The sequence below is a fragment of the Anomaloglossus baeobatrachus genome, chromosome 11 (genome assembly GCF_048569485.1).
Source record: "Anomaloglossus baeobatrachus isolate aAnoBae1 chromosome 11, aAnoBae1.hap1, whole genome shotgun sequence".
Classification (NCBI taxonomy): domain Eukaryota; kingdom Metazoa; phylum Chordata; class Amphibia; order Anura; family Aromobatidae; genus Anomaloglossus; species Anomaloglossus baeobatrachus.
This window is the reverse complement of record NC_134363.1, coordinates 17904835-17924319: the sequence shown is the minus strand read 5'-3', so window position 1 is coordinate 17924319 and position 19485 is coordinate 17904835. Positions and strand designations below refer to the sequence as shown.

The 19485-nt window shown below is 44.1% G+C and overlaps 2 protein-coding genes across 2 annotated transcripts in view; both read left to right on the top strand.

The window, feature by feature from the left end:
- The window catches only part of LOC142257225 (uncharacterized), a 33089-nt gene extending 25541 nt beyond the window's left edge, over positions 1–7548 (top strand). The window contains exons 4-5 of the mRNA XM_075329374.1: positions 950–1093; positions 5058–7548. Coding sequence (XP_075185489.1) covers positions 950–1093; positions 5058–5251 — 338 coding nt within the window. The 3' untranslated portion in view covers positions 5252–7548. The remainder of the gene's footprint in view (positions 1–949; positions 1094–5057) is intronic.
- A 4312-nt stretch (positions 7549–11860) lies between these two features.
- LOC142256976 (phospholipase A2 inhibitor NAI-like) overlaps positions 11861–19485 on the top strand; it is a 28111-nt gene continuing 20486 nt past the window's right edge. The window contains exon 1 of the mRNA XM_075329007.1: positions 11861–11998. Coding sequence (XP_075185122.1) covers positions 11947–11998 — 52 coding nt within the window. The 5' untranslated portion in view covers positions 11861–11946. The remainder of the gene's footprint in view (positions 11999–19485) is intronic.

The window sequence follows — 19485 nt, the reverse complement described above, 5'->3', positions numbered from 1 at the left end:
TCCTTACCTGCCTCCACCGGAAAAGGAGGAAGGAAGGAGGTGGCTGGGAGGTTCCGGCCGCTCATCTCCCCCCTCCTTTTATATTGGGCGGTGGTTCAGTGACACTGCTGTAACATCGCTGTGACGCTGAACGAACCACCCCCTTAGAAAGGAGGCGGATCGCCGGTCACAGCGACGTCGCAGGGCAGGTAAGTAGTGTGACGGGGGAGTGCGATTTTGTGCGCGACGGACAGCGAGAGGTCCGTGTCGCACAAAAGAGGGGGCGGGTACGCACAATAGTGATATCGGCACCGATACCGCTCCCGTGTAAAGCCCGGTTTAGTCTAAGGGGCCCTTTGCACACAACGACATCGCAAGCCGATGCTGCAATGCTGAGCGCGATAGTCCCCGCCCCCGTCGTAGCAGCGCTATCTTGTGATAGCTGCTGTAGTGAACATTATCGATACGGCAGCTTCACATGCGCTTACCTGCCCTGCGACGTTGCTCTGGCCGGCGACCCGCCTCCTTCCTAAGGGGGCGGGTCATGCGGCGTCACAGCGACGTCAAACGGCAGGCGGCCAATAGAAGCGGAGGGGCGGAGATGAGCGGGACGTAAACATCCCGCCCACCTCTTTCCTTCCGCATTGCAGACGGGACGCAGGTAGGAGATGTTCCTCACTCCTGAGGCTTCACACACAGCGATGTGTGCTGCCGCAGGAACGAGGAACAACATCGTACCATCGCTGCAGCCAAAATAATGAAAATGACCGACACTAAACCGATCATACGATACCGACGCTTTTGTGCTCGGTAATCGTAGTTAAAACGATTTACACACTACAATGTCGAGAGCGACACCGGAAGTGCGTCACTTTTGATTTGACCCCACCGACATCGCACCTGCAATGTCGTAGTGTGCAAAGTGCCCCTAAGATTCAACCAAATTACAAAATGTTTTGTTCTTCTTTAGTCCCAACAGAAAAAAATGACAAAAACGGGGTGTCCTGTAAATCCTGCAGCAATTTGAAGGAGGCAACTTGTGAAACAAGCACCACCATAGACTGCATCGGGGATGAGAAGGAATGTGTGACAATGGCCATCACCAGCAAAGCAGGTACAGATCTTCAGTGCCGTCACGTATAATGAGCATTATAAGGGGATATATCACTCATTGCATCAATAATACACCATGAGATATTCTTCAGCTGCTGTCAACCTTATTTTTTGGATAATAAGGGCCTTTTAAATTAAAGGGATTGCACCATGCTTGGAAGTTATCTCCTATCCATGGGATCGGGGATAACTTACCAATTGCTGAAGGTCTGACCGCTGAAAAGCCCGGAGATAGCCAATTGCATTCATCTGTTCTTTGGAGCGCCGGTGCGCATGATCAACAACCGGTCAATTTACATGGGGTACTACAGAATCCCAGTGATAATGCAAAGTGGGGGTTCTAGTAGTTGTATCCCATGCCTTTGGAAAAGTGTTTCCTATCATGTGAATTTGTAGACCATTTACAAAAATATGATAGGGTAATAGAGAAATCTAACTACAAATCGATATCCCAATGTTCTTGTGGTAACATTGGTATCTCTTGCCCACCAACTGCTTGAGCCAGACATATCTTTGACAGGACATGAGATGCCCCATGTCTCCATTGCTGTCATGCGGTGTTCAGCATAGCACTTGCTGGGTGTCATGGCGCCGTCGGACTCTGTTCACACTGTGTCCGACACGCAGCCTGGAATCGTTTAGTTGCACAGCTGGTCTGGGGTGTTAGCTGGTTCTGGCTTGACTGCTCTCCAGTACAGCAGGAGTTAATTTCTTCTGGCTTATAATCATCTGCTGGGAGCTCATGCTGCTGATTGCCATTCTCAGCCTCCTTCACCCTTTATAAGGTTCTGGTTCCTGAGGTTGAGTGCCGGATATAGCTTCTGCTTCCTCGGTTCCTGTAGTTATTCAGTTTTATGGTGATCAACAAGTTGCGGTTCTGAATGATGTGAGTTCTCCAGTTGTGCATTTACTAACTACCCCTTTCGTTTTACTCCCCAGTTCACTTACTGTCCCTTCTTTGCGTTTGAGTGCAGTGTGCATGAGTTTTTGCTTACCATTGTCTGTGCTTATTTGTGGGGTGTTTGTTTCTGGGCTTCCAGCCCGGCTACCTGGATGTGGGGGAGTAGTAACAGGGCTCGGAAAGGAGACAGGATCATGCTGGGGGCTTCAACATGGTTACCATCAAGCCTACCTTGAGATAAGGGACAGTGCAGGGGTCCCAGTCTTAGGGCTACTTTACACGCTGCGGCATCGCAAGCCGATGCTGCGATGTCGAGCGCAATAGTCCCCGCCCCCATCGCAGCAGCGATATCTTGTGATAGCTGCCATAGCGAACATTATCGCTACGCCAGCTTTACATGCACTCACCTGGTCTGCGACATCGCTCTGGCCGGCGACCCGCCTCCCTTCTTCCGCATAGCAGCCGGGATGCCGGTAGGTGATGTTCCTCGCTCCTGCGGCTTCACACACAGCGATGTGTGCTGCCGCAGGAACGAGGAACTACATCGTACCTGTCACTGCACCGGCATTATGGAAATGTCGGACCCTACACCGATGATACGATAACGACGCTTTTGTGCTCGTTAATCGTATCAAAAAGGATTTGCACACTACGATATCGACTGCGATGCCGGATGTGCGTCACTTTCGATTTTAACCCACCGACATCGCACCTGCGATGTCGTAGTGTGCAAAGCCCGCCTTAGGGTTAGCTTAGGAGACCCTTTTCCATTGTGTCATACCCTGTGTCAATTGCAAATCTTTGGAATTTCTTGTAGACAAGGTCAACAGTATGGATGTCCATCTTGCATAGTGACTTTGCAGTAAGCTGCCACATCACTAGCTCAGCTCCACTCAAGCCACTTTCTCCTGGACAATGAAAGCCTGCTAATGTAACAGGTCCCACAGATATAGGTCCCACCACTGGGGCTACAATCTTTATCGAGAGTGGGCTCCTCTTAGGTGTTGTTAGGAATGTAAAGGTGAATGTTCGTGTCGCTTTAGCCATTAATTTTTATGGGAGCTCTAAGGGTGGCTTTGCACGTTGAGACATTGCACGTGCAATGTCGATGGGGTCAAATCAAAAGTGACGCACATCCGGCGTCGCAGACGATATCGCAACGTGTAAAACCTTTTTGATACGATGAACGAGCGCAAAAGCGTCGCTATCATATCATCGCTGCAGCCTCCGACATTTCCATAATGCCGGTGCAGCGACAGGTGCGATGTTGTTCCTCGCTCCTGCGGCAGCACACATCGCTGTGTATGAAGCCGCTGGAGCGAGGAACATCACCTTACCTGCCGCCGGCTGCAATGAGAAGGACGGAGGTAGGCGGGATGTTTACGTCCTGCTCATCTCCGCCCCTCCACTTCAATTGGCCGCCTGTCGTGTGACGTCGCTGTGACGCCGCATGACCCGCCCCCTTAGGAAGGAGGCGGGTCGCCGGCCAGAGGGACGTCGCACGGCAGGTATGTGCGTGTAAAGCTGCCGTAGCGATAATAATCGCTACGGCAGCTTTCACTAGATATTGTACGTGCGACGGGGGCGGGACTATCGCTGCAGCATCGGTAACACATTGTTACCGATGTCGCAGCGTGCAAAGCCCGCCTAAGAGTCGCCAAGAAAGAATTTTCGGCAATTTTCAGAGATCTCATAGAAATTGACGTAGAGAGACTTAAATGTCCAAGACCTTGGAATCATACACAGGAGCTTTACGAACTCAAATACATATGGCCAACAGCTTACTGTGCGGTCTTCAGACTCCCATAGAAATCAAAAGAGACCTAATCTTGCCTAAATGTTTGATTGCACACTTTGGAGTTTTCACAACTTCCATAGATATGAATGGAGAGAACCGTGCAAGAGTCTGATTGCATATTCTAGACTTTTCAAATCCTCCATAGAAATGAGGAGACAAAAAAACAGAGTCTAAGAGCCTGGTAGGACTCTCGTCAGTTTTCAGAGCTCCCATAAATATGAATTGACAGTGCTGGAGAGGAGAAGTGGGGGTTAATGCTGTGCTGTTGCCAAAAAGGAGGAAAAAAATATTGATTTGACAATAAAAATGTTTTATTTTATAGGTCAATATGTTTCAGGCATCAAGTCCAATTCTTCATGACCAAAATAGAAGAAAAATCAACAATATTTATAAAAAAATCAACGATATATTGTTGATTTTTCTTTTTTCTTCGTTTTATGGGCTTGATCCTTAAAACGCGTTGACCTATGAAATAAAACATTTTTATTATCAAATCAATATTTTTTTTCATCCTTTTTGGCGACATTAACCCCCACCTTTCCTCTCCAGCACTGGAAATTCCTCCACGTGGGGCTGTGGCAGCCACCACTGTCTTTATGCTTGCTTGGTGGTTGTGACTTTCACAACCGTATAAGGTGAGCGTAATCTCTTACATATCGCTATTTTAATATCTGGTAAGACCCTATTTGTGCTCTTTATCCTCAGCTTTTACATAAATATGAATTGAGAAAGAATTGGGTGTCCAAAAGCCTTATATATTTATGGTGGTGGAGAGAATTGCTTACGTAAGAGCCTGGTAGGATGCTCAACTCTTGGTGAAGCTCCCGTAGAAATGAAGAGAGCTACACATGTTGAAGTTCTTCGTAGCACACAAGGGAATATTCAGAGGCTCCACAGATATGTATCGAGACAGTAGCTCATGTCTAAGAGCCTGAGAGCATATTCAATACTTTTTGGATTACCCAAAGAAAAGAATGACAAGAACCACCCATGACTAAGAGCCTAGTAGACAACTCAACACCTTTTGGAAATCCTAAAGAAATGAATAAAGTCATCCATGGCAAGAGCCTAATTGCATACTGCAGTTTTCAGAGCTCCTTTAGAAACATATAGAGGAAGCCATGAGTGCATATTCCCGATAACAATTTAATCAATATGTTTCGATAGAAATATTTTTAGACTACCTAGAAGATCCCTTTCTTTTGTCCACCCCTCAGAATAATCTCAAGATATTAATTATTGAATACAATGTTTGTTTTTCCACAGGAGACGCTTCTTCCATATATTTTCTAAGTGGTTGCGGCACTCAAGGATTGTGCAATGTGACGGAACGAGAATATCAATATGGAGGACAGGCAACCAAAACCACCTTTATGTGTTCTGGTGGGAATGACATCCATCCTGTGGGTTTGCCTCTTATGCTTCTGGTCATACTTTTTTGCCTAAAAGTCCTTTCTTAAACCCTCAGATGTGTTGCCTATGCAATAAGTGCCAAAATGTGTAACGTTCCATCTACAATAAAGTTATAAGGTTTTTCCAGTATATTTATTTTAACAGTTTGTCATAGTTTTCAAATTCATCCAATAGGAATATCTATTGTTTGCAGTAACATATAGTACATGAAAACCAGAATATCCCTTTATAGGTGTAAGACCCAGTTCACATGGCGCCAACAATATCATTGGTTTATTGGATGGTGGCTCTTCTTATAATGACAACTGTATTGTATTATCACTTTCCTTCGAGACTTGTCTTTTTTAGAAGACCCCTTAGGGTCTACAAGGTCTCCATAGAAAACTACTCCCAAGCATTTTTTGGGGGCCCAAGTAGCAAAATACATGGCAATGATTGTCTCTTTGCTACCTAAGAGCTGCCAGGGAAAAGAAAAGTACGGTACGCTCTATGGTAGAAGATTCTTAGATGTTCTTCTAAGCCTTCCCCTATTTTAACACATTTAAAGGGGCTTTGGTGGTCCTTTGTATATATTAGTTAATCCAGGCTAATGTCAATGCTTTGCTTATCCACATATTATAAAGGTTTTATCTGGTGTGAATTCCAAGATATGGTATTTTATAAAGGCAGATACCATCAATCTGCCGACCTCCATCTTTCTGCCACATGATCCCTTTCAGCCAATTATCAGTCCTAGATGGAGATTATGTGATATCTGCAGTAACTACAAAGAACCAGAAAGTACAGAATTTTCATTTTCTTTTGGGTTTGGGTTCTTTCCATAAGAGAAGACATCAATATTACAATTGGTAGATATTTAGTGGTTATAGCTCCACCTACGACATGAACTTTACTAGGAAACTACACTGACATTTTTAGGTGGTCTCTCATAACCTCAGGTTATTTTGTAAAACACTATTAGAGATGAGCAAACCCAAGGTTCGATGTTCGGTGATCATGTGAAAGCCTAGGCTATGAATCGTTTGTTCAGTATAATAATAAGATAATCTGTCCTTTGAATCTTTTATGTATTGCTTCTCCACATATACCCAATTGAAATATTAACGGAATGTATAACCAAAACTAATTATGCTTAGGGCAAAGTAGAATAAGTTTTAGTGTATGAATAAGTAACTGACATTCATGAATGGAAAAGATATTTATCTGTGGTTTCAGATAGGTAACTAGCATTCTTCTATTCATAGAGGAATGCTTATCTGTAGTTTCAAATAAGTGACTGACATTCATGAATAGAAGAGAATAAGTAACTGACATTCATGAATGGAAGATATACTTATCTGTGATTTCAGATAGGTAACTAGCATTATTCTATTCATAGAAGAATGCTTATCTGTAGTTCCAAATAAGTAACTGACATTCATGAATAGAAGAGAATAAGTAACTGACATTCATGAATGGAAGAGATACTTATCTGTGGTTTCAGATAGGTAACTAGCATTCTTCTATTCATAGAAGAATGTTTATCTGTAGTTTCAAATAAGTAACTGACGTTCATGAATACAAGAGAATAAGTAACTGACATTGTTCCATTCATAGACTCTCATCTAGGTCTGAACACACTTGAATGTTTTGCTAATGATTGTTGCTAAGACTGTTCAAACAAGGAATGAACTATGCCCGGCTAGCTGGTTGGTTAATAGATAACGTGGATGAATTGAGTAATCTGTAAATATATACTATGTTTTGAATACAAGGTATAGAAGAGCACTGTGCTTCTCCCGTATAGAGATATGTCTCTGTGTGGTCGTTTCTCTTGATTCATATACATCTGCGCAGTTCTGATTAGGAATCCTCCTCCGAGACCCTGAGAGACCCGGAGGTCTCCCCCAACAGTTGTACTGAACATAGACTATACAAAAAAAACCATAGTTAGATTTTGTCGTTTGGGTGCTTTACATATGTAAACCACTGACATGAGCATCACTGTGCTTGGGTGCACTTGGTGCTTAGCCCAGTGCAGTGTTTGACCGGCGCACAATGGGGGTACCAACTGAATTATTGGATGTAGTGGAAAAACCCAGCCACCCTACCCCAGAAGTCATCTGTTTATGGCTGGCTGCATGTGGGCGGAGACCCAAACTGACCAATTAGTGACTTCCTTTGATGTTCAGGTCAAGTTCGGACCGCAAACCAAACTTTATCAAATGTCCGGCTGAACCCGCCGAACCGAACTTCTATGGGTCCGCTCATCTCTAAACGCTATATTAATGTTATAATGTTTAAAAAAGTGAAATTGTATGTTGTAATTCCCCATTTATGTAATAAAATGTTTTTCCACCAATCAGATTTGGAATGTTATTTTGACTACAAAACTACAACTCTCTTTCTGCATGGGTCTGAAATTGGAACATTTATCTTGACATTATGTTAGAAACCACAGTAAATATTTAATATAACCCACCATTATCATATAGCTGAGAAGCAGCTTAAAGCTATAGAATACAGTAAATGTGGTGTCTGTCAATGTGTTTGTCTACCTCGACGCACATTTTCCCCTGTTTCTTTCTGGGTGTTTAAAGAAGCAGTTCTTCTGAGGTGTTTTGCCCTGCTTCTTCTGAGGTATTTCACCCTGCTTCATCTGGGGTGCTTTGCCCTGCTTCTTCTGGGGTGCTTTGCCCTACTTCTTCTGGGGTGTTTCGCCCTGCTTCTTCTGGGGTGTTTCGCCTTGCTTCTTCTGGGGTGTTTCACCCTGCTTCTTCTGAGGTGTTTCTCCCTTCTTCCAAATTTAACATGTGAGTGGCCCTATAGAATTACATAGGTCCGAGTGTGATCCAATGCATTGTCAGATCGCACTTGGACACAAAATATGGTGGTGTGAGCAAGCTCTAGGGAGAAGTCAGAATTCTAAATAACTAATATGAAATCAGTGGGACTCTGTATGTGAATGTGAATTAAATCCCTATCCTATGAATAGATAATAAATGTTTATGTGATAATCCCTTCATATCAAATCTTTTACCAGGTTCTCCCCACCTAGTCTACAAACAGCATAAAGTAGAGACAGAGACACTGATCCCAATAATGTATCACTTACTGGGCTACTCTCTGAAGATTTTTAATTAGGAAATTGTCACTAGAGGACTAGAAAGCTTGATGCCATGTAATACTCCATATTCATGAGCTCTATATAACCCTGCCCCCACCACTGATTGGTAACTTTCTGCCTATGCACAGTGTAAACAGAAATCTGTCAATCAGTGGTGTGGGCGGGGTTAAGCAGAGCTCAGCATTCAGAGACTTCTAGTTGCTCTGCAGAAGGTAAAACACAGTTTTGATCAAAATTACAGGAAGCAGCCAAGTAAGTGATACATTGCTAGTATTAGGGGCAAGCAGCCAAGTAAGTGATACATCGCTAGTATTAGGGGCAAGCAGCAAAGTAAGTGATACATTGCTAGTATTAGGGGCAAGCAGCAAAGTAAGTGATACAGTGCTAGTATCAGGGGCAAGCAGCCAAGTAAGTGATACATCACTAGGATAAGGAGCAAGCAGCCAAGTAAGTGATACATTGCTAGTATTAGGGGCAATCAGCCAAGTAAGTGATACATCGCTACTATCAGGGACAAGCAGCCAAGTAAGTGATACATTGCTAGTATCAGGGACAAGCAGCCAAGTAAGTGATACATCACTAGGATAAGGAGCAAGCAGCCAAGTAAGTGATACATCGCTAGTATTAGGGGCAAACAGCCAAGTAAGTGATACATTGCTAGTATCAGGGGCAAGCAGCGAAGTAAATGATGCAGTACTAGTATAAGGGACAAGCAGCCAAGTGATACATCTCTAGTATCAGGGACAAGCAGCCAAGTAAGTGATACATCGCTAGTATCAGGGACAAGCAGTCAAGTAAGTTATACATTGCTAGTATCAGGGACAAGCAGCCAAGTAAGTGATACATCGCTAGTATCAGGGACAAGCAGCCAAGTAAGTGATACATTGCTAGTATCAGGGGCAAGCAGACAAATAAGTGATCCATTGATGGAATCAGGGGCAAGCAGCCAAGTAAGTGATACATTGCTAGAATCAGAGGCAAGCAGCTAAATAAAGTAATATATCGTTGGACTCAGGGGCAAGCAGCCAAGTAAATGATACATCACTGGAATCAGGGGCACGCAGCTAAACGTAAGAGATACATTGTTGGAATCAGGGGCAAGCAGCTAAATAAAGTCATTAATAAAGTCATAAATAAAGTCATCAATAAAGTCATATCACTTGATATATCGCTGGACTTAGGGGCAAGCAGCCAAGTAAGTGATACATCACTAGAATCAGGGCAAGCAGCCAAGTAAGTGATACATCACTAGAATCAGGGGCAAGCAGCCAAGTAACTGACACATTGCTAGAATCAGAGGCAAGCAGCTAAATAAAGTGATACATCGCTGGACTCAGGGGCAGGCAGCCAATTAAGTTATACATTGCTGGAATCAGGAGCAAGCAGCCAAGTAACTGATACATTGCTGGAATCAGGGACAAGCTGCCAAGTGAGTAATACATGGGTAGAATCAGGGTCAAGCATCCAAGTAAGTGATACATTGCTGGAATCAGGGGCAAGCAGCCAAGTAATACATCACTGGAATCAGGATCTCTGCCCTTACTTCATCCCGCTCTCATATAGGGCAGAAAAACCTGACAAAATCTCAGTTATGACAGTAATGTAAAAATGTTATGGCTTCCGGAATACGAAGACAAGGAATGTGCCCCAATTTCAATTTAAAGTGCGTTTTTGGGGGTCAGATGTGTTTTTCTGCAGTTATTCATTAGAATTCCTTTCTGTTGGCGCAGTCCCAACATGACGGTTCATTTACGATTTGCATTCACGTGGTTACGTAGCGACTAATTGCAGTAATACATGCCGGGCTGGCAACACGCCATTAATCTGGTAAGCCTCTGCATATATTTGCATTGTTCCACTTGCTCTTCAATCTGGACATGTTATGTCTTCATGACACAGTTATGCAAATACCAGCGATTAAGGCTCAAGTCTTGAGATTATAAATGGAGGCTTGGTTTTACATGTTGTTACATTTGAAAAAAAGGAGCATTTTTTTTATACCGGAGACGTGGAGGTCCATATATGCGAAAAATTGCACATAAGTTTTGCGCAACGTTAGTGGTAGATGATATGAGCCATTTTTAGTTTACGAAAAAATAAATAATCAAAACATGTGACCTAATCATGTAAAATGTAACATCAAATTACCATATTTTTCATTTTATAAGAAGCACCCCAACTTTAGAGATAAAACAAGTTAAAAAGAACATGGCATCCGTCTTATACTCTGGTGTTGTCTTACCAGAGGGGGGCAGCAGTGGTGGTGAAGCGGGGTCACACGAGGCAGAAGTTGTGCTGGCAGCGGCGGCGGATCCACGGTGGCAGCTGCGGTCAGTGGTGGCAGCAGCGGGTCAATAGTGACAGCTGCGGTGACGGCTCAGTAGTGGCATCGGTGGCGACGGCTCAGTTGTGGCAGCGACGGTGACGGCTCAGTGATGGTAGCAGCGGTGATGATTCAGTGGTGGCAGTGGCAGCGACCGCTCAATGGTGGCAGCGGCGGTGACGGAAGATCTGTGGTTACAATGAAATTGTGGACAATCAGTGCCAAGTTTGTGGCTGTGTACAAATGGAAGAATATGTCCATGATTTCACTGCAACCACATTTCTGCCAAAGATTTATCTCTGTGTGTGACAGGGCCTTTAGTCTGTACCCGGTCCCGGTTCAAGTGATGGCACCCAGAGCGGTGCATACGCAGATGGAGCTCTCATCCAAGAGCTCCATCTGCGCATGCGCTGACACCCGGCACCATCATTTGAAAATGGGACCGCAAACACACTGGGACACCCACCACGCAGCCATCGCAGTCCGCACAGCTGCACACACAGGGTGGCAGCCAGCAGGCTGCCTGCCCACCCGCACAGAGATTCAGCTGGCCGCCAGGATAGAGAGGCAGCCGGAACCAACAGGCAGCCAGCACCGACAGGCAACCCGCACGGAGCCACACGCTGCCTTTGAGTTCTTCAATCATCGCGATGGTTACCAGATACACATCCTGTACCGGCGAACTAAAAAAGCCAGGAGGCCGGCGATGGAACGGAAGGTAAGGTGAGCATAATATGTGTGTGTTTGTGTGGACTGCAAGAGTGGGTCAGAGCGTGGTTAAAGTACGGAACCGGAAGTGTGTGCGGTGGGTATCTGCTCGTACAGCAAAGCTTTCTCGTAAACCGAGTTACAAATTTACAGCAAGCTTTGCTCATATAGCGAAATACTCGCACACCAAGTTACTCATAAACCGAGGTTCCACTGTATACTGTTAACCATAACATTCTAAAAAGTGCAACAAAATAATATCGGTTCCAAAATTTCAAATTTTCAAAATAATTCCACTTACAAAAAAAATCAGATGAATAGAATCGCTAACTATTTTTCTTTTTGTTAATTTAGTTTGTAAAATTAGTTTGTCCTCTTTTATTTGCCAATAACTAGATTTTTTTCATGGTCAGAGAGGGGTTAATAATAGAAAAATAAACAAGCAAACCTTGACTTGCGTTAATGGGACATGTCAACTCCTGGTGTATCCCCCTCCCTGTCCCATCTGCTGAGTTCTGGCAACACCCATGGATGAATTATAACAGAACACGGACAGCTGAGATTAAAGCTCTTTTGCTATAATAGTCCTGGAAGCCGCGAGGACAATGAGCTCCTGTCTGCTGATCACCTGCCTCCTGTCTGCTATTGCAGCCACAGGTAAGGACAGTTTTTTTTAAAGAAAATAACATGAAGCAATGATTTCTGTAACATGACCACTGAGCTGGTATGTAGTGCATATAAATAGAAGAGGACAACTAATGATATTCTCAATGTAATATGTAGCTTAGGCTAAAATTGCTAAGCTCGGAGCTAAAACATTCTTCCTTCAAATCTCATAAAAATGCAAACTCCTTATAGAAAACAATAAGTAACACATAATTATAGTAATATGACAAAATCAGGTCTACTACATCTTCATTTCCAGCCCTTCTTATAAATAAATAAATCTATAGAATTCAGGAAGGGTTTTTTTCAACTTTAAGAAAACTTTTGATTTAAGTCATCATTATCAACTGCATTCGATCATGCCGTGTTAGAAACCTGTAAGTCTATATGTTTACCTGTTTGTTTTAAAATGTACAATTCTAAATTATAAAATAGAAAATATAAAAATATTAGCCTTTAATCAATATTTGGATTATAGGTCTAAGTGAAGTTAGTTATTGGAGTTACATTATTTTTTAAGTTAAGGTTAATTATTTTATGGAGCTGTGTGTGTGTTCTGAAAAGTGATATATCATGAAGATTGTGCAGGGATAAGGCAAGTGGTTGCAGCTGTTACACTCATAAGATGTGTAAAACCACAAGCCTCAGATACAAGAAACCACAAGATTAATTGGTATTGTAAAGATTGTGGCTATATTCCTTTCTACTCTTTTACTCCTATTTTTGTAAGTTCACTAATGGTGATAGATGAACTTAATGTTTCCTTTTTTGCCATTGTTAAATTTTTTTTTCTTACTTTTAATTCTTATAGTTAAAATAATTTTGGTAACTTTTGGTGTTTCTTCTCTTGGGATATCAAGTTGGGTTAGCGAAGTGATTCAAACACTTTATATGGGGACAATGGGAAAGAGTACTTTAAGGTGCTTGGATGGCAGGTTGCTGGTAAACATCGGAAAAGGAGAGGTAAAAATGAGTAGGGATCGGTTTTAGGTTTTTTGTTTCTATCTCCTTGAAGGAAATCTCTAAAAATAGTATTTAGAATTGCGAAAAACGAGAAGCTATTTGTCATCATTGTCTACTTCATGTGGATTCCACCATTGTAATCAGCATTAGGGATGATCGAATACTTCCATTATCCGGCTTTGCGAATATTTTCCGAATACCTCGCCACTATTCTACTATTCGCGAATATTCAGTGCACAATGTAAGTCTATGGGAAACCTGAATAACAACGATTCAGAACTATTCGGGCTTCTCATATACTTATATTGCGCATCGAATAGTCGAATAGCAGCGAGGTATTCGGAAAATATTCCCGAAGCCGGATAATCAAAGTATTCGATCATCCCTAATCGGCAACATTCTCAAGAGCAAGACCACACTCTGCCAGGACTTAACAGTGTCTTCAGCACTCTCATTTAGTTTCTATTAGACATTCAAATACTGTTGGCTCTGTATTTTTAGGGAAATAGAAGTAAATAGAAAAAGACATATTTGTTCATCCCTTTCCATTCCTAATGGCTTATGATGGGGCCCCATTCTTGACATACATGTGGGTGGCAGCTTGTAAATATGCCGTGAATGTACCGGATGGGATAACAATTTTAACCCTAGAACGCATACCTGGGGCCTCGCAGGCCTGCTAGGTCATTTGTTTTCTATGGTAGATTGAATTGCTTGCGCGTTCTAGGGTTAAAGAAATATTCATGAAAAAATTAGGGAATTCTGACTACTTTATATTCCTTCTTCTCCTATGGAAACATATTGTATGTTCACTGCCATAGTTGTTAGCAATGGAGGACATGAATGACTCCCAACAGCAAAATCCCCAACCCTAGCTCTGTAGTGACTAAAGGGGGCTTTACACGCTACGATATCGTTAATGTTTTATCGTCAGGGTCCCCGTTGATAGTGACGCACATCTGGCGTCATTAACGATATCGCAGCGTGTGACACTGACCAGCGACCTTAAGCGACCTCAAAAATGGTGAAAATCGTTCACCATGGAGAGGTCGTCCCAAACTCAAAAATTGGTAAGGGTTGTTTATCCATGTTGGTCATCGCTCATGCGGCAGCACACATTGCTATGTGTGACACCACAGGAGCGAGGAACGTGTCCTTACCTGCCGCCGGCCCCAATGCAGAAGGAAGGAGGTAGGCGGGATGTTACATCCTGCTCATCTTCGCCCCTCCGCTTTGATTGGCTGGCCGCTTAGTGACGTTGCGGTGATGTCGCTGTGATGACGAACATCCCTCCCCCTTAAAGGAGGGATTGTTCGGCAGTCACAGCGACGCTGCTGACCAGGTAAGTACCCGTGACGCTGCCGTAGCGATAATGTTCGCTACGGCAGCAATCACAAACAATCGCATGCACGACGGGGGCGGGTACTTACACTCTCCATATCGCTAGAAATTGCTAGCGATATCGCTACCGTGTAAAGCCCCCTTAAGAGCCCTATGAGAGCTATGATGACTGCAATGGTTATAGATATTAAAGAAGTTGGCCACTACTTTAACATAGATAGCTTATCCTTAGTATAGGTTATCAATGTCTAATCGGTTGGTGTCCAAAACCTGGCACCATCACCGATCAGCTGTTCTCAGTGCCGGTGGTGGTAGCACGTGGCCGGAACTGCTCAGTTCTGGAGATGACCCATCAACTGATAGCAGCCACAGCTTGGTACTGTATATCCGCCTCCCATTCAAATCAATAGGAGGCGAATATGTAGTACCCAGCTGCCGCCACTATCCATTGACATAGCAGCTCCGGAACTGAGCATTTCCGGCTGCCTGCTGCCATTGCCGGCACTGAGAAAAGCTGATCAGTGGGGGTGTGGGGTGTCAGACCCTGGCCAGACTGTAATGACCTGTCCTATTGATAGGCTATCAATGTAAAAGTAGTGGAAACTTCTTTAGGTTTCTCACATTTAAAGAGACTGCCCAGGTTTTTGATATGGAAGACCTATGTTTAGGATCATTAAAGTAGGTTATCAATATCAGAATGGTGGGGACACACACCAATCTGCTATTTTCAGCTCTAGCACCAGCTGGATATAAACAGTATATGGAGCAGGACCAATTCCATTCTCTTTGTAATGGCCATTGCTGAGAACTGAAGCGCTGCACCCATTCAAATAAATAGGAGTGGATTTGCAGAGCTCAGTGGTGACCGATACCGGAAAATGGAGCCATTCTGCTGGCAATGGATCTAAAAACTGTTGACCATTTGGGTACTGGGAATTGGGTAGGACATCAATATAATAAGGCTAAATAATCAATTTAAGGCTAATAATTTGATTCTTATTTCCTCTAGATTGAACTTTTACATTTTGTTTGTTTTGTTGTTTATCTTTCTAAGCTGGGACAGGATTTGGATCTATTTGTAGAGCGTCGCTAGTCTATAGTAGTGATAGCAGGGAGATGACGAGGAATCGCTTCCAGCAGAGCGTTGGGTCATGGCCAGATATATCAGGTTATACAGTGAGTGACCACACCCAGGGTGTTTCGGATATCATGTGTCTCTACCACCCACAGCAACGGTCAATGACCCCCTCCCCATTACCTTCCACTGTAGACCAACCTTAATGGAGAAATAAAAAATTAAATATTAGATGACTACAGTGAACAAACAGTGTATACTACAATTCATGGTGATACAGCTAGAAAACAGAAGCGCTGATAGGGTCTTACCAGATAAATAGACGAGGTAATGTATAATATAATACACTCACCAGATATGGTTGTGAAGGATCACAACCACCGTAGATAGCATGAGATAATGGCGACTGCCGCGGACCCACGTGGAAAGGTCTTCAAAGCAGGAGAGAAGGGGTTAATGCCGCGCAATGTGCCAGATAAACGATATGGAAATGTTGATTGATTAATAACTCTTTTAATCCATAGTTCTACACGTTTCGAGGAATGAAACCTCTTCCTTAGGACCAGAATATCAAGATTGTTGATATTCTGGTCCTGAGGAAGAGGTTTCATACCTTAAAAACGAGTAGAACTATGGAATAAAAGAGTTATTAATCAATCAACATTTCACATCTTTTATCTGGTGGATTGCACGGCATTAACCCCTTCTCTCCTCCTGCTTTGAAGACAATTCCTGTTGATCCAACCTTGGACTATTGTGGCGGTTGTAGTGTTTTATGAATAACGTTTTATAGAATTACATTGCAATCATGTTGAGGGTTGTAGTATGCTGCAAGGAGATTATAGTGCAATAGTATTATGGTCCGATTTAGTGATTAGTCACATTAGAAGTTGTAGTTTTCTACAAAGAGAGTAATGTAGAAATGTATTAGAAAGGAATGTATTATGGTCTGGTCCAGCGGTCAGCTCAGACTGTCACTGTCACCCTTTCTGGGGTTGTTGCTGTGAGTAGGGACCTTTAATTTTCCGCAGCGCTCATGAAGCCATTGCTTGTTTTCTAAGCTGTTACCGCCTTTCTTCTTATGAACTTGTGCACTTTGTTGCTTTGTGGAATTTATCTTTTGGCCTTTCGTTCAGTCCAGGAGTTCATGTTCTTCTGTCTATTAATACATAAAAGCCTGTCCCGATACTGTGACTTCAACATTCCAGATTCCTTAGTTCGATGCCAGCAACATAGTGTCAGAGCACGGAATTCTTCTGTAGAGTGGCCGCGTTCCGTCCTGCTTGGTGTTGTCTCATTAAGTCACCCTCATTTTATTTGACCTATTATTTCCCGTATGGGGGTTCCTCCTTATGTTTACTATAAACTGGCTTAAGTAGAGGTTGGCTTTTCACTCTGGTGAATACTGGCCATTACTGTACACATGGTTGACCATTCATTGGAACAGAAATTGAGTGGCTACAGTGATATCACTGGAGCCACCCAATTTTTCTTCTTCTGCATTGACTGCCAGTCAGGGGTCTTGGATATGATTTGCTCCTGTGGGCAACTAGAGGTACCCTAGCTCAAGATCTTTAAAACATAACTTTTATTAATCAATTAATTGGCTAGCTTTAAAAAGGTAGCGAGGGATAGGATATTAGTGATATCGATTCCTCATATTGGTATTGCAATTGGTCACGGACCAACTGATATAATTGCCTTATTCCTATAAAGCCATTATCATTTCCCACCCCAATATCTGCTCAATTAAAATTCCTAGCTGTAAGCCTACTCAACATGTTTCACCATGACTGGCTTCATCAGGGAGTAAAAGTCTTAAGGCCGCTTTACACGCAACGACATCGCTAATGAGATGTCGTTGGGGTCACAGAATTCGTGACGCACATCCGCTCTCGTTAGCGACGTCGTTGCATGTAACACGCACGAGCAACCACTAACGATCAAAAATGCTCACCTTATCGTTGATCGTTGACACGATGTCCATTTCCCAATTATCGTTGCTGTTGCAGGACACAGGTTGTTCGTCGTTCCTGCGGCAGCACACATCGCTATGTCTGACACCGCAGGAATGAGGAACCTCACCTTACCTGCGGCCTCCCGCAATGAGGAAGGAAGGAGGTGGGCGGGATGTTCGTCCCGCTCATCTCTGCCCCTCCGCTTCTATTGGGCGGTCGCTTAGTGACGTCGCCGTGACGCCGAACGAACTGCCCCCTTAGAAAGGAAGCAGTTCGCCAGTTACAGCGACGTCGCAAGGCAGGTAAGTATGTGTGACAGGTCCAAGACATTGCAGCGTTTGGCACCAAGGAGAGACGATCAACGAGCGCAAAAATGTAAAAAATCGTTGATCGCTGACACGTTGCTCTTTTTCATAATATCGTTGGTGGTGCATTCCGCTAGTTGTTCCTCGTTCCTGCGGCATCACACATCGCTATGTGTGACACCGCAGGAGCGACGAACATCTCCTTACCTGCATCCACCGGCAATGAGGAAGGAAGGAGGTGGGCGGGATGTTACGTCCCACTCATCTCCACCCCTCCGCTTGTATTGGACTGCTGCCGTGTGCCGTCGCTGTGACGCCGAACGAACCGCCCCCTTAGAAAGGAGGCAGTTCGCTGGTCACAGCGACGTCGCTAGGCAGGTATGTGTGACGGGTGTTAGCAATGCAGCGTTTTGCCCATCACGCACAACCGACGGGGGCGGGTAAGCTCGCTAGCAATCTCGCTAGCGAGATCGCAGCGTGTAAAGTGCCCTTCAGTCCCTGATAAAGCCAGTCATGGAGAAACATGTTGGGCAGGCTTATAATGGGAATTTTGATTGAATAGATATTGGGGTAGGAAATTATAATGGCTTTATAGGAATAAGGGAATTGTATCAGTTGGTCCGCGGCCAATTGCAGGAGCTATATGAGGAATCAATATCACAAATATCATATCCCTCTCTGTCTTTATAATGCTAGTTAATTAATTGATTAATAAAAGTTATGTTTTAATGATCTTGAGTTAGGGAACCTCTAGTTGCCCACAGGGGCAAAGTGTGTTTATGAAGCACCCCAGGGGGTTGGGGGAAAATACTCGTCACCAGGCCAGTGAGGGTCAGGGGATGTCACGGATGGCCCTGCCCGGTTTTGTGACCTGAGGTGTACACGGAGGGGGATGGGTGGATAAGGGTGATGGTGGAGGTTAATTTTGTGACGCCAACTGCGATATGCAGCCACGGATCGGCCGCCACTGCTGTCTCTGTCCCCTGGGGAGGATGGTAGTAGCAGCAAAGATGGTTTCACTCCCCACACGTGGAGCGGGACCCGGGGAGGATGATGAGGGCTGTGCAAGACATGCAAGATAAAGAGTCAATAATATCAGGTCATAGAAGTTTATCATCTTGACCAGAGCCGTGACAAAGTGGAACTGACCCAGACCATATCCAAATCCTTACCAGATGGGAGAAAATTGCTGAAAGGATGCTGCCAAGGAGATAAGCCATAGGTACCAGCAGTATCACTCATCTGTTGGAGAGGCCTCCCATCCATCTGCGTACTTTTGTCATATTGATAAGAGCAGACCCAGGTCGGTAAGATAACTAACACCCACTGTGCCATTGCAGTGAGTAACCGTGCACGCACATCACAACAGTTTGGCACCAGAATATAGAATATTTGAGACTGAGTCAGGGTCTGTAGTTAGTTTACGTAGGCATAGTCAATGTATTAGGCCGTAGTTACTGCACAATCATCATTTGGTACCACCGTTTCCATGACTACATCATCTAACTCTTTGCTATTGAGGCTTATGGGTGGACTACAGCGATCTCTCTTAAGGCCCCGTCACACGCAGCGATATTGCTTGTGAGTGTACCTGCCCCCGTCGTTTCTGCGTCACGGGCAAATCGTTGCCCGTGGTGCACAATATCGTTCAGAGCCGTCACAAGGACTTATCTGCCTAGCGACTACGCTGTGGCTGGCGAGCCGCCTCCTTTCTAAGGGGGCAGTTTGTGCGGCGTCACAGCGGCGTCACTAAGCGTCCGCCCAATAGAAGCGGAGGGGAGGAGATGAGCGGCCGTACCATCCCACCCACCTCCTTCCTTCCGCATTGCCAGCGGC